The sequence below is a fragment of the Oxyura jamaicensis genome, chromosome 11 (assembly GCF_011077185.1).
Source record: "Oxyura jamaicensis isolate SHBP4307 breed ruddy duck chromosome 11, BPBGC_Ojam_1.0, whole genome shotgun sequence".
NCBI classification, from domain to species: Eukaryota; Metazoa; Chordata; class Aves; order Anseriformes; family Anatidae; genus Oxyura; species Oxyura jamaicensis.
This window is the reverse complement of record NC_048903.1, coordinates 18,843,020-18,854,909: the sequence shown is the minus strand read 5'-3', so window position 1 is coordinate 18,854,909 and position 11,890 is coordinate 18,843,020. Positions and strand designations below refer to the sequence as shown.

At 52.0% G+C, this 11,890-nt stretch overlaps 1 protein-coding gene across 1 annotated transcript; it reads right to left on the bottom strand.

Moving 5' to 3' along the window:
* Nucleotides 1-298: 298 nt before the first annotated feature.
* MAP1LC3B (microtubule associated protein 1 light chain 3 beta) lies at nt 299-8,558 on the bottom strand. The gene is made up of 4 exons (XM_035336632.1): nt 8,396-8,558; nt 6,025-6,080; nt 3,251-3,357; nt 299-1,223 (listed from the first exon to the last, which is right to left on the bottom strand). Exons 1-4 carry the CDS (start codon nt 8,433-8,435, stop codon nt 1,049-1,051), a joined length of 378 nt encoding a protein of 125 aa, XP_035192523.1. The 5' UTR covers nt 8,436-8,558; the 3' UTR covers nt 299-1,048.
* Between the last annotated feature and the right edge of the window lie 3,332 nt (nt 8,559-11,890).

Below are 11,890 nucleotides of genomic sequence, written 5' to 3'. Positions count from 1 at the left end.
CGGGCTGGAGGGTGTCAAACAGCCGTTTGCCTGCTCCCGACAGAGGCCTGAGAACCGCACCGACGCCGCTGAGCTGATGGAGAAGGCGAGGCCGGGCGGCGCTGCCGGGGCCGCGAGCATTGCGGGCGCTGCTCGCTTCTCACACGGCCTCAGCCCGCTCTGCCCGTGCTGGCTCCCTCGGCTCCCTTCTCCCCGCATGCTCTGCGGGGCGAGGGAGCGGCAAGCCTTGGGGCTCGGAGGGTGGTCTTTTGGAAGCAAGCCCCTGTGGACATAGAGTGTCTCACGGAACACACAGGCATTGGAACTTCGTAACAGACTGGAGTTTATTTCAACGTTACCTGTCCAGGTGGGTTTTTGTGTTTTGTTTTTTTTTTTTTACAGTTAACACTTCCTAAAACTACAATAAAGCTGTGGTGTTTGGTATGAGTTACTTCAGAAACCGGCACCGTTCCTAAGGCAGCAGTGCCAGAAGAACGGGAGACAAAAAGAGTTGTACTCCCCCAGCTCACCCCAAGCACTTGCCTTAACGCACTGCAGCACTGACACGAGCCTCATCGAGCTGCAGAAGGCAAAGCTCTGGAACGTTAAAACATACTTGCTCTCATTAGAAGCCTTCCCATTTTTTTTTTAAAAAAAAAAGAAAAAGGAAAAAAAATAAAGCTTTATGGAATCACGGGGAGATTCTCCAGAAAACTGTCACACGAAACACTTTAGCTCCTCACTGGTGCCTGTTCGCTTGTTAAAGTCAATCGAGTGTCCCTGTATTTGCAGTTGTCACATGCACAATTGGGTTCCATTCAGAGTCCAGAAATGTAAATGTGCCTGTGTGGAATATTACAGCAGGTTTCAAAGCTGGAGGTGCTCGCCTGTACTGTTTAATAGTCACAACCAAGGCAAGGTAAGATAAGACACCTGCTAAAGCAAGACTATGCTAAGGTACTGAGAGCGTAGGTGACATCCGTTTCTTTCCCTGGGGTGTGTGTGGGGAGGAGTGGGGGTGATGGCCAAGTTTAAACCGAGATCCTAGGCTAGAAGCCGCTCGCGTGTCCTAAACGGAAGATTGCACTCCGAAAGTCTCCTGAGAGGCGTACACCATGTAGAGGAAGCCGTCCTCGTCCTTCTCGCTCTCGTACACCTCGGATATGGGCGTGGAAACGCTCACCATGCTGTGTCCGTTCACCAGCAGGAAGAACGCCTGGTTGGAGTTGAGCTGCAGGCGTCGCCTGTGAGGGGGAGGCCGGGGGAGCGGGGAAAGGGGGTGCACAGAGGTGGTTATGTGTTTCCACGCGCGTGAGCAGAGGCATTAGGGCAGACGGCAAAACAAAGCCCGCCACCGACAGCAGTGGGATGTCCCCACCCCGAGCTGCCCTGCCCTCACCGAGGGCATTGGGTTCCCACCCCAGAGCTGGGTGAAATTCATCTACCCGTGAAATCCACGCACATCCCCGACAGAAACCCCTGTGGCACCGCAACATAGGGGAGGTAAAGGATCACGGCGAGGTGCTCCCTGCCAGCACGGCGCTGGGGCAGCAGCAGCAGCAGCCCTGTGCACCCAGCAAACACGCACGGCCCGCGGGACCTGCGGCTCGCCGCTTCGCTCGATGGCATCCCGCTGGAAATACAAACCCAGGCTGACCTTGGGGATGCAGGCACGCGCTGGGGGCAGGGCTGGCAGAGCTTCCACTCCAAGGGCCTGTACCTCTTACACTCGCTTTGTCGCCAGCTCTGTAAGAGCTCCGTGTCACCTTTGAAGCGTCTTGCCCCCCCCAGGCTTCCTCCCAGGAGGAGAAGCACAGGAAGGGCAGAGCGCGATGGCTTCCCAGGCTGTGACACAGCCGACACCTGCCTCGTTTGTCCTGAGACACGGGAGTTCTGCGGAACTTCCTACTGAAATCAGGCCCGTAGGGGGGCTCACCTACTGCTTCACGCACCGAGCAAGCAATAGAAACTCAGATATGGGGAAGTGCAACCAAGGAAATAAGAACTGCAGAGGAGCAGAGCTCCCCTGCCGCTTCTGCTCGCCGCGGAGGGGTGGCAGCAGCAGCTGGGAACAAGGATTGCTGCAGCCTCACGGCCTCAGCCCTGCGAAGGAGCCTCCCACGTCACTGGAGGCAGCAGACAGAGGAGGAGCAGTTACCTGAGGCGTGGGGAGGACAGGCCCACGTGGCTCGCTGGCTTTGCTACAAACAAGGAGCTGGCTGAGGATCAAGTCCAGCTAGCACTAAGTCAGCTATTAACAAAGCCAAAGGAACAAGGTGGGGAGAATCCTGCACCCTGCTGTTAGACCTCTGGCCTAGGGCCTTCATTAGAACTTTGGGATCGCTTGGTTCCTTCTTCCAAAGCCCTATCTCGCCTTGGAACTCATTCATGAGCTGGGATTTGCTCGAGGCAGCTTCTGTAGAAGCCTCCGAGGCAGGAATTGTTTGGACATGTGGGGCAACTGTCAGTTTTTACAGCTTGTGTCCTGAAAGAACCTGCTACGCCGTGACCAAGGGAAAGCAAGCGCTGGTTTGCTGCTCGCTTCCAAGTTTACCACCTGAGGACTCTCACTAATCAAACATTCCTTCTTGACACTAAGCCAGGAGAACTGCACTTCTAGCAGAATTTCTGATCACGCTGTTAGGCCACACAACTTCCACTCAAGGCTTATGTCCCCTTTGCCTTTTCTTGCTAGCAAAACTCAAGCAGCAGCGTGGAGCAAGTGTGCAAACAGCTGGGCCACGATGACACCGGGCTGAACACGTGCATTTTGGGCCTGAACTCTGGCACTAAGGGAAACCTCACTCCACAGTCAGGGGATGCCAACATCAACCCTAAGCAGCAGCTCACAGCCCTGGCAGCGAGCCCAAACTCCCCCTCCAGTGGTGGGAAGAGGCAGGCACTCCAGGGAGGGCCTCCCAGGCTGAACACCGAGAAGGCAGCCCAAAACAGGCGAGCAGGAGAAGCACTGGGGCCCTGGAGCAGAAGCACCCACGTTAGATGGGGATTCGCAGCCCCAGAATCCCTCCTGCAGCGCTTGGAAGCAGTTATTTCTCTCCAAAGCACACTTAACAGCTCAGCTCCTCAGAGTTTTTTCCCAGCAATACCCAAGGAAGCGCACCTTCCCATGAATTTGTCCCAGTGATGGTGCAAGCACTTGTTTAGCTAAGTTTTCCGTTTAAAGGGTTCCCAAATTCACACACCAGGTGGGGAATTAAGAGAATCACCACCTTAATGTGACACAACGTACACAGAAATCACAGCATACTACCTGATAATTTTGATTAGCTCGCTCATGTTGACATGATCTGGCACCAGGAACTTGGTCTTATCCAAAACTGGAAGCTGCTTCTCCCCCTTGTACCTTTCAATGATCACCTGAAGAGAAACAAAAAGAAAGGAGCAGAGGATGTGAAAGGCAGAAACAGTGCCAGGTCCCCTCATTTCCATTTTAAACACAGGAAAGTAACGTCATATTGGTTAGATTCCACTTCACTTGTCAATGCAACATCTCAAACCCGAAAAGGAAAAGTGACAATTACTGTCACCTGCACCTCTCATTCTGTCTGCAAGAGTCGCTGCAGGAACAGGGAACAAACAGGGATTTAACAGACACATTCACAACTTCAGTGCACTTTTAAATGATTCCAGCGAGGGAACTGTTCTAATCTAGCCCTGCAGCCAGGAAACCCAAGAAAAGATAGAGCAGCTACCCAGCTCTGCAGCCTCCTGCAGTCCGAGCTCCAAGTCCCCCAGTTTCTCCTGACAAACAGGCCGTCTCTTCCAAGGACCTCAGCTCCGGCTTAGCACGCTTTGCCGCTCACCTTCCATGGTTTCTCCAACGCACGAAACAAAGCTACTTTTGAAGGGCATAAAGCCCTAAAGGAGATAATTTCCTCCTCGTAATCTCAAGGCAGCATGCTTAGGAGGCAGTAGTTCTGTCAGGGTTGTTATGTAGTAACGACTTCATTCATGAGGAAATCGCTGATTTGCCAATTTAAGCAGCACCCTGCCCAGCAACTGCACACAGCTCTCGCTTTTAAGGAATGACCTCAGAATTCGCGCACCCCCGTTTCCACAGCTGTGGGGGTTTTGTTGCTTTTAAATCGAGGGCAGCTACGTGACACCATTCACTTGGATCGCTCCCATGCTCACGGGGTCTGGCTGTGTTGATATTCCAAAGCTGCACAGGTGAAGAGACATCAAGCCAACTTAACTACCTCAGGGAGGAGACTTTCTGACATCGGTTTAAAGAAATACCGGCTACTTCTGGAAAAATATTCGCTGTTTTTAATGAGGTAGCCCAGAAACAACGGCTATTTCCACCAGCAGAACAGAAGACGGTAACAGCACAGGAGCGATTTACCTTCTAGCATGGCGCTGCCATCTCAGCTCACCCAGAACCACTACTCATAACGCGGCGCTGACCCAAGCTAGAACACGAGTGGCAACCAGAACAAGCCCCCAGGCACCCAAGCAGGCCCATGCCACGGTTGCCAGCACGCATCACTGCCTCTTGAGCAAGTAGCTTAGCTACCTCCGAATTTTTACTAGCAGTATCTCCACGGCTGGCCTAAAATGAGAGGTTTGCTGTAAATCAGTGGCTTTCCATGGGTGGTCACAGAGCTCGGGGACTACGGCTAAGCGATCTGTGAAAGGTGGATGAAAAAGCAATTTTCTGTCAGGAAAGAGATTTCTGCGAAAGGGCCTTTTGGGAAAGCTGCCGATTCCAGAAAAGTCAGAAAATCTCTGCTATAAAGTATTACTTGTCCCCCTGCCAAGCAGCACAGCAAAACAGCAGCAGTGGCTTAAAGATGAAGTAGCTCAACGCTGAAGTGAAGCCGAAAACTTCTCTGTTTATTTCATGTGGAGGCAGCAGCCGCTTCTGTTAAAAGCCTTGCGCTGGGACTGCTGCTTGCAAGTGGTTTGTTCCCTGCGAGTGGCAATCCTTCTGTCACCATCAGCCCTCAGCACTGAGAACCAAAGGCTAAGGCACCTGATGACTCCTTTGCTCTGCCTCCCGAGATCTCCTAAGCCCTTCCTAATTCCACCTGAAGTCTGTAAGGACAGCTACATTTATTGTTTACTGTCCCCCAAAGCCCGCCAGCCGTGAAGAACTCATCAGCAATATATCACAAAGTTCCTTCCCTGAGGAGGAACAGCCCCAGGCACCAGGACGTGCTGGGGGCGCCCAGCTGAAAGCAGCCCCTCCGAAAAGGACCTGGGGATCCTGGTGGACACCAGGCTGAGCAGGAGGCAGCAACGTGCCCCCGCTGTAAGAAGGTTGACGGCGTTCTTGGCTGCCAGCAGGTCAGGAGAGGTGATGCTGCCCCGCTAACCATGGGGGTTTTGTCCAGCTCTGCGTCCCCCTGTGATCCTGTGGTCCCCGCCTTTTGCTTCCTAGGATGCTTTATGTGCATTTCTAACCCTGAGGATGCCATAAACAAAAGAAAATAAAACGTTTAAGCAGCGTTTGGAGCTGACCAAGTGAGAAGGGGAGGGCTGAGGGCTCTCTGAGGTGACCCAACAGTAGATGGAGGGGTTTGACAGCACACAACACTCCTGGAGACCCCCAAGCAAAGGCTCATTTCTCTGCAGGCAAGCGTTTCAGTCTTCTTCTGTTATAGTTTTCTGATGAAAGCCACATCAGTCTCTGAATTACTATGCATTTTTCTCGGTTAGCCTGTGCAGACTCTTCTTTCAGGGAAGAAAAATACATCCACTTCTGAGATAAGAAGAGCTGAACGCTCTGGAGAATCTCAGAGCTCGGTCTGGGCGTGGCTTTCTTTGAAACTGCAACAGGCAGCACAGGAAAGCTCCATTTCCTCCAGTCCCCAGCCTTGCTGTAGTGTGCTGCCTGATGGTTACCAGCCTGAGAATGCTCCTGAAATCCAGGCCTAACGACCCTTAGCAGCCAAATGGTAATTTGGACACGTCAGGACAGCTCTTTTACAGGTTTTAACCAGGAAAAAAAGAAAAACAGAACAAACAGACAAACAAAAAACACATGGGGTCAGGAATCGAAGTGACAAGAATGAGACTTACCGGGATTTTAGTAGGATGCTGTTCTCGAATCAGTCGTACATCTTCAACTCTTTGCTCTGGAAGAGATTAAAGAAAAAAAGGCTGTTCAAATATCCACATTTAATGCTGTTATTAGTTTACTTCTCAAGCACTGAAGAGAGGACCTGCAAGTTAATAAAGGCCATGGAAGTCAAATCAGGAAAAGCAGTTTTCAAATGGCACAGCACCATCGAAAGCAAAACTCTCCTCTGACAGGTGATACTTTGCTCTTTATCCCAAGATGTCAACCACTGCACGCACACTGGCTGGGCCTCCTAGAAAGCGTTACAGGAGACGGATCCCCCCACATCTCTCATCTTCTGCCCACTAAAGCAGCCACAATCTCATAAATTTATGGCATCGGGTTACACCACCCAAGCTAATGACTAAATATCCTGTGTTATTTCTGCAAGATCCCAGAAGAGGAAGTTGTCAACAATTAAAATTTGAGACCGAAGCCTCGCTGAAGCCGGGCAGCATCAGCTTACACTGTACGTTCTAGTATTACCCAATTACAGTTTTCTATTTTGATTATGCTGCCCGCATTGTTGCAGCAGCCGTTGGTGGATTCTTGTGTACCTAGACATTTCCCTGCTATCTGTGCCAGTTTTCGGGATAAAGTTCACCTCCCCTCAGACATAAATATAATCGTGCAGATATTATAAACCAGGCTAAAGTACAACGCGGAGCCAAAGTAAACAGACGCACTTGCTTTCAGAGGCAGTTGCATCTGCTTCCACCCTACTTTCAGATTCAGTGAACTCGATTTTAACCTCTGCAGTTCTTGTCAGAGCGCTGGGGCTTTCCAGGCCGTCTTATAACCATCTCTCAGGGTGGCGATTTGGTGTTGCATCACAGGCTGACCACAGCCGACACGGAGCTAGGGAGAGGTGCACGGGAGAGGAAGCGTGGTGGCATGCTGCCTGCCCCGTCACTCCGCTCTCCATTAGCCCACATTAAGTCCGTGTTCCTTTTACGAGCCCGGCGAGGAAATGCAACTCACGTGAATCACGGATTTAGGCTGGGTGTGAATCAAGCAGAACTAAGGCAACTAGTATGCAAAGCCTTCAACAGACCGAGGAGGAGGCTCCAGAGCGCTTCCTGCTGCTCCTGGCCCTACGCACCAAAGTGACTTCAAGGCTCCACACCTCAGAGCCCGTGCCACACCACAGAGCAGCATTAGTACTCAAAGGGCAGGGTACTAGCTAATTAAAGTACTTTTTTAAAGATTAAAATAACCAGCAACACAAGAGACACGTGGGGTGAGTGAGACCAACCACCAAGTCAGCCGGCGCAGAGAAGCCGGGCTGAGTTTTCAGCTGAAACAGGTTTGTCGTGGCAATGTTATCCAGCACCGCTCCTTGAAGCAGGGCAAGCATAAACCCAGAGCTGGGCAAATCGCTGAGATTATTGTGTATGGCGTGTTCAAAATCAGCCTTCAGTCAGCCACAGATAAACACAGTTCTCTGACGACATTAGTTGCAGTGGCAACTGCTTGGCTGCCATCCTAGTTGAACTTAATACCTGCAGCGGAGGCTGTTGACAGGCGACGGGTCGAGAACAGTTTTGGAAGCCTCCAAGAAAAGGGGCAGCTTAGACACAGGCTTGGCCAGACCAAAATCCCGCCAGCTTCAAGGCAGGGAGCAGCTTACGTTTAACAGAACAACAAAGGCAAGGGTGGGGAGGACAGAAAGCTGTCTTAAGCAGCTCGACTTCAACCCAGAGGCCAGAAGGAAAGGAAAACCTGGATCAATGACTTCCATCAATTCCATTTTTGCGTCGGGGGATTTTGTGCCTTGTGCAGGGACAGGTTACCTCGCCAGCTCTCGCTACCCGGCCGCGTTTCAGCCCTGCCCCGCCGACACACGGCCCCCGAGCTCCCCGATTTCTCCGCTCCCACCCCGAGCGCGGAGAGCAGCGCTGGCAGCGCTCTATCAAGGCTGTCCTTTCTAGAAAGACACTAATCTCATTTCCCCAGCCATCATTACGCAGCTCTTTTCGACGCCTTGCTCGTTTCACCTCACGGAGCCCAGAGGAACACGCTCCGCCTCATCCCCGACTCCTCGGCCGCGGAACCCCACCGGCTGCGCTCCAAGCGGGGCCGGGGGCTCCTGTCAAGACGGGGGCGGCAGGCCCGGAGCGGGGGGCCCAACCCCCCGCAGCCCCCCACCGGCCGATCCCCGGGGACACGGCGCCCACCGAGCAGCCCCCGGCCCGGCTCCGGCCCCGGCTCCCCCCTCTTCGCTCGCCCCCAATCCCCGGCCCAGCCCCTCCGCAGCGACGAGGCCCTGAGGGGGCCGGGCCGCCCGGTGGGCTCCGTTGGCTCCCCCCGCTCACCCTCCCCGGGGCTCACCGAAGGTGCGGCGCTGCTTGAAGCTCTTCTCCGAGGGCATGGCGGCGGCGGCGGCGGCTCGGCCTCCGGCCCGGCGGCGGCTCCTGCGCGGCGGCGGCGGCGGCCAACTGCGAGTGCCGGCGCCCGCCCCTCGCCGCCGCCCCCAGCGCCACCGCCGTCAGCTGACGGGAGCGTCATGGCCGGGGCGGGCGCTGCCGGAGGCCGGGGAGCCGCCGCCGCCATCCTGAGCGCGGCGCAGCCCGCAAACGGCCCCGCGCAGCCGTGGAGCTGCGCTCGTGCCCCCTGGGGGCACGCGGGTTGAGCGGCCCGACATGTCGCGACTGAGTGACATCTCGCTGTGGGTGCCTCGGTGTTCAGTCGTGTTTCCCCTCAGGGACACGCGGCCATGGCCGCCTCAGAGCGTTTTGCTGTGTTGTTCCTCAGTGACAATGCTATGCCCACCTTAGAACGCCTTGCCATGTTGTTCCTCAGCAACGCAATGCCATGGCTGCCTTACAACGCACCATGTTGTGCCTCAGTGACACTTGCCATGGCCACCTCAGTGCCCCACCATGGCTGCCTCCGAGCACCCTGACATGTTCCCCCTCAGCGACACCCCGCCATGGCCGCCTCAGAGCACCCCATCATGTTGTTCCTCTGTGACACCGCACCATGGCAGCCTCAGAGTGCTCCGCCACGTTGTTCCTTGGCGACACACCATGATGTCCCCCCTCAGCGACACACAGCCGTGGCCACCTCAGGGTGTCCCACCACGTCCCCTCTCAGCAACGCGCAGCTGCAGCCACCTCGGAGGCAGTCAGCACTGTTTGTTTATCAAGGTAAGCACAGCGTTTGCTTTCTCACAGCCCTCAGCAAACTCTCCCAATGGTTGTTCCCTTTCAAAGATCATTGAGAGACACCCTGCAGGGCCATGAGCCATCTTTGGCGGCTCCCACCATGGCCTGTTGGTGTCAGGTTTGTTGTGGTATCTCCTGACCTGGCCCTCTGCCATGGGTGGTCTTTGCTGTCCAGGCCCCTGTGGCTCCCAGGGCTGGGCTTTTCCTGGCACTGCTAAAAAACACCGCAAAGGAGACGTTCAGTGCTCTGCCCTCTCCATGTCCTTTCCACCTGCTCCCTTTCTTCTGTCTGCAACCCAAACCACGATCTCTCAAGCCACTTGACCTCCATGCAGAGGTACAAGTTCAGTGAGTTGCCCTCAGCTTGCCATCAGCACGCACAGACATGAGGATGAAGGTTTCTGTAAAAATTTTAGAGTAAAATTTTAGAGGCAGGTGTTTCCACTTTCAAGCCTGCAGCCCAGTCACATGCTATTTGTCAGGAATTGATTAGATCGCAAACAATTTTAGTTGCAAGCCAAGTTTACTAGTGTTCATCCTGCAGACACCGCGCCTTGATTAAAAATGCACAACTGTTTCCTCCTTTAGCAGCTTTCTGACACAAGCTGTTGGCTGTAGACTTTCAGCTGCCTTTCCTTCCCCTTCCCTCACATATGTTCGAGGCACTGTGTTTTGAAATATAGGAGTGATTTTGCAGCAGTCGTACTACACAGTCTCACTGTACAATCCAACTTGTGCTGCTGAAGGTACAGAGAGCTACAGCCGGCAGCGTCCTTACAAAACAGGAGTACAGGGAGAAGAACTGGTTTCCAACCAGCATAGAGATGATCAGGGTTTCTACATTTGTTGGAGTGGAACAATACACGGGAGTTACAGTGATGCTGTGCTCACACTCTGGAATGAAGGTTTGTTACCTAATTTTATGATTCAGGGCCAAACATTTTCCTGTGTCTAGCTAATTATAGGATGAGGCCATTAAAGAAATGACTAACTAAGGGAAAAGAAAACAGCCCTAAGGTGTGTGAATGCTCACATCAGTGTCCGGAGACGGCAGGTGAGACATAATGGATGACTGTCAGAAATCTGATACATGTAAAACTAACAATCCCAAATTTCTGTTTCGAAAAAACGTTTATTCTTTCTTATTTAAATTGCTGCCTTTTAAAAACTTATTCTTTGGCAAGGACATTCCCCCATGCTCTCAGAACTGATATATCTCAGGGACTCTGTGACTGCAGACAGGTGGACAAGCGCTGAAGAAACCACTCAGTGTTTTCGCTGAGGTGCCCAGGTGAGTCCCGGTGGCAGGCCGAACAATACTAAGTGCTATGTGTCCCGCAGTTTTCATCCATGCTACCAACTGTTAGTAGGGCTGCAGCTCAGACTGAAAGCATCCATATGGTGCTTAGGAAGAGCCACAATCAGAGTATCTGCTGACAGGCTGGGCTATCACATGTTCAGCTCATGAATAATCTGCAGAGACTGTGAGAAGGGAAACTTAGATCCACACTGCGACTTGCTTGACCTTTCCTTCTTCATCCCAGCCGTAGCCTATGTCTGCATGTCAACAGCACAGACAGTTGGCAAGTCTGGGTTTGAGAAAAGTGTTAGGCGCAGTTGGAATGACAGCATGGACATAGCTTTTGGGACAAGCTCTGCCTAAGCACAATTCGACAATGAGAAAATGTTGCTTTTGAGCTGCAGTTGCTTCAAATTTAGTGACTACACGGGAGCAGAGCCCTTTAAAAATCTAGCCAACAGAGCATTTTTATTATTGTCTTAGTACACTTTACAAAGCATTTAGTCTGCCGACGAGAAGATGTAACTGCAAGCAGACATTATATAGTCTTCAAATATGCAAAAGGTTGCTGCAAAGCAGAAGGGAATTAGCTGTTCTCTGCATGCAGTGAGTCTAGGACAAGAAATAATGAGCTTATGTCCTGGAAAAGGCGATATGAGTTAGGCACTGGGTTAGGGGTAAGAATAATTGAGCACCGGAACAAATTGCCTAGGAAAGCAAAGGAATAGTCACCATCAGACATTTAAAAAATAGATTAGTAACACATCTATTTTGAATAGCTTAGGGAAAATTGATCTCATCTTTGGGAGAGGGATGGAGTAAGTAATCTCTTATGCTATCTGTCAGCCCTATTTTCTCATGAAGCAAGAGATGTGATTTGCCCAGACTTAAAAAGCAGGTCAAAATGCAAGCTGGTTTTGGATTCTAGCTCTGATCCTTCTGTTTGCACCCTACCCAGCAGGCTATACTAAATTTTCAATCTGAAATACAAAAAGTCAGGCTTTTCCAACTGTTAAATATTCCAGATTATTTTTTTTTCTGTTATTAAAAAAGCATTATGAATGGTGGCTCTCTCTTTGAACCTGAGCTGATATTTACAGTGTTTCCCTGGAGGAGAAATCCCACTTACCCCTAGATCCAGAGAGAACTGAGTTTCCGTATCAGCTGCTTCCCAACAAAATGAATGTATCTCACAATCAGAATTACAAAACATCCCCTCATTTATCTAGTAAAACAGTACTGTACAAGGTTTTTTATAGTGTGTAGACGAAGCTATTCCTCTGCAGTGCTACACCCTTTCTGGAAGAAAGCACTTTAGCGTCTAGGGCTGTTAGCTCAGCAGCTGTCAGTAGTATTAAA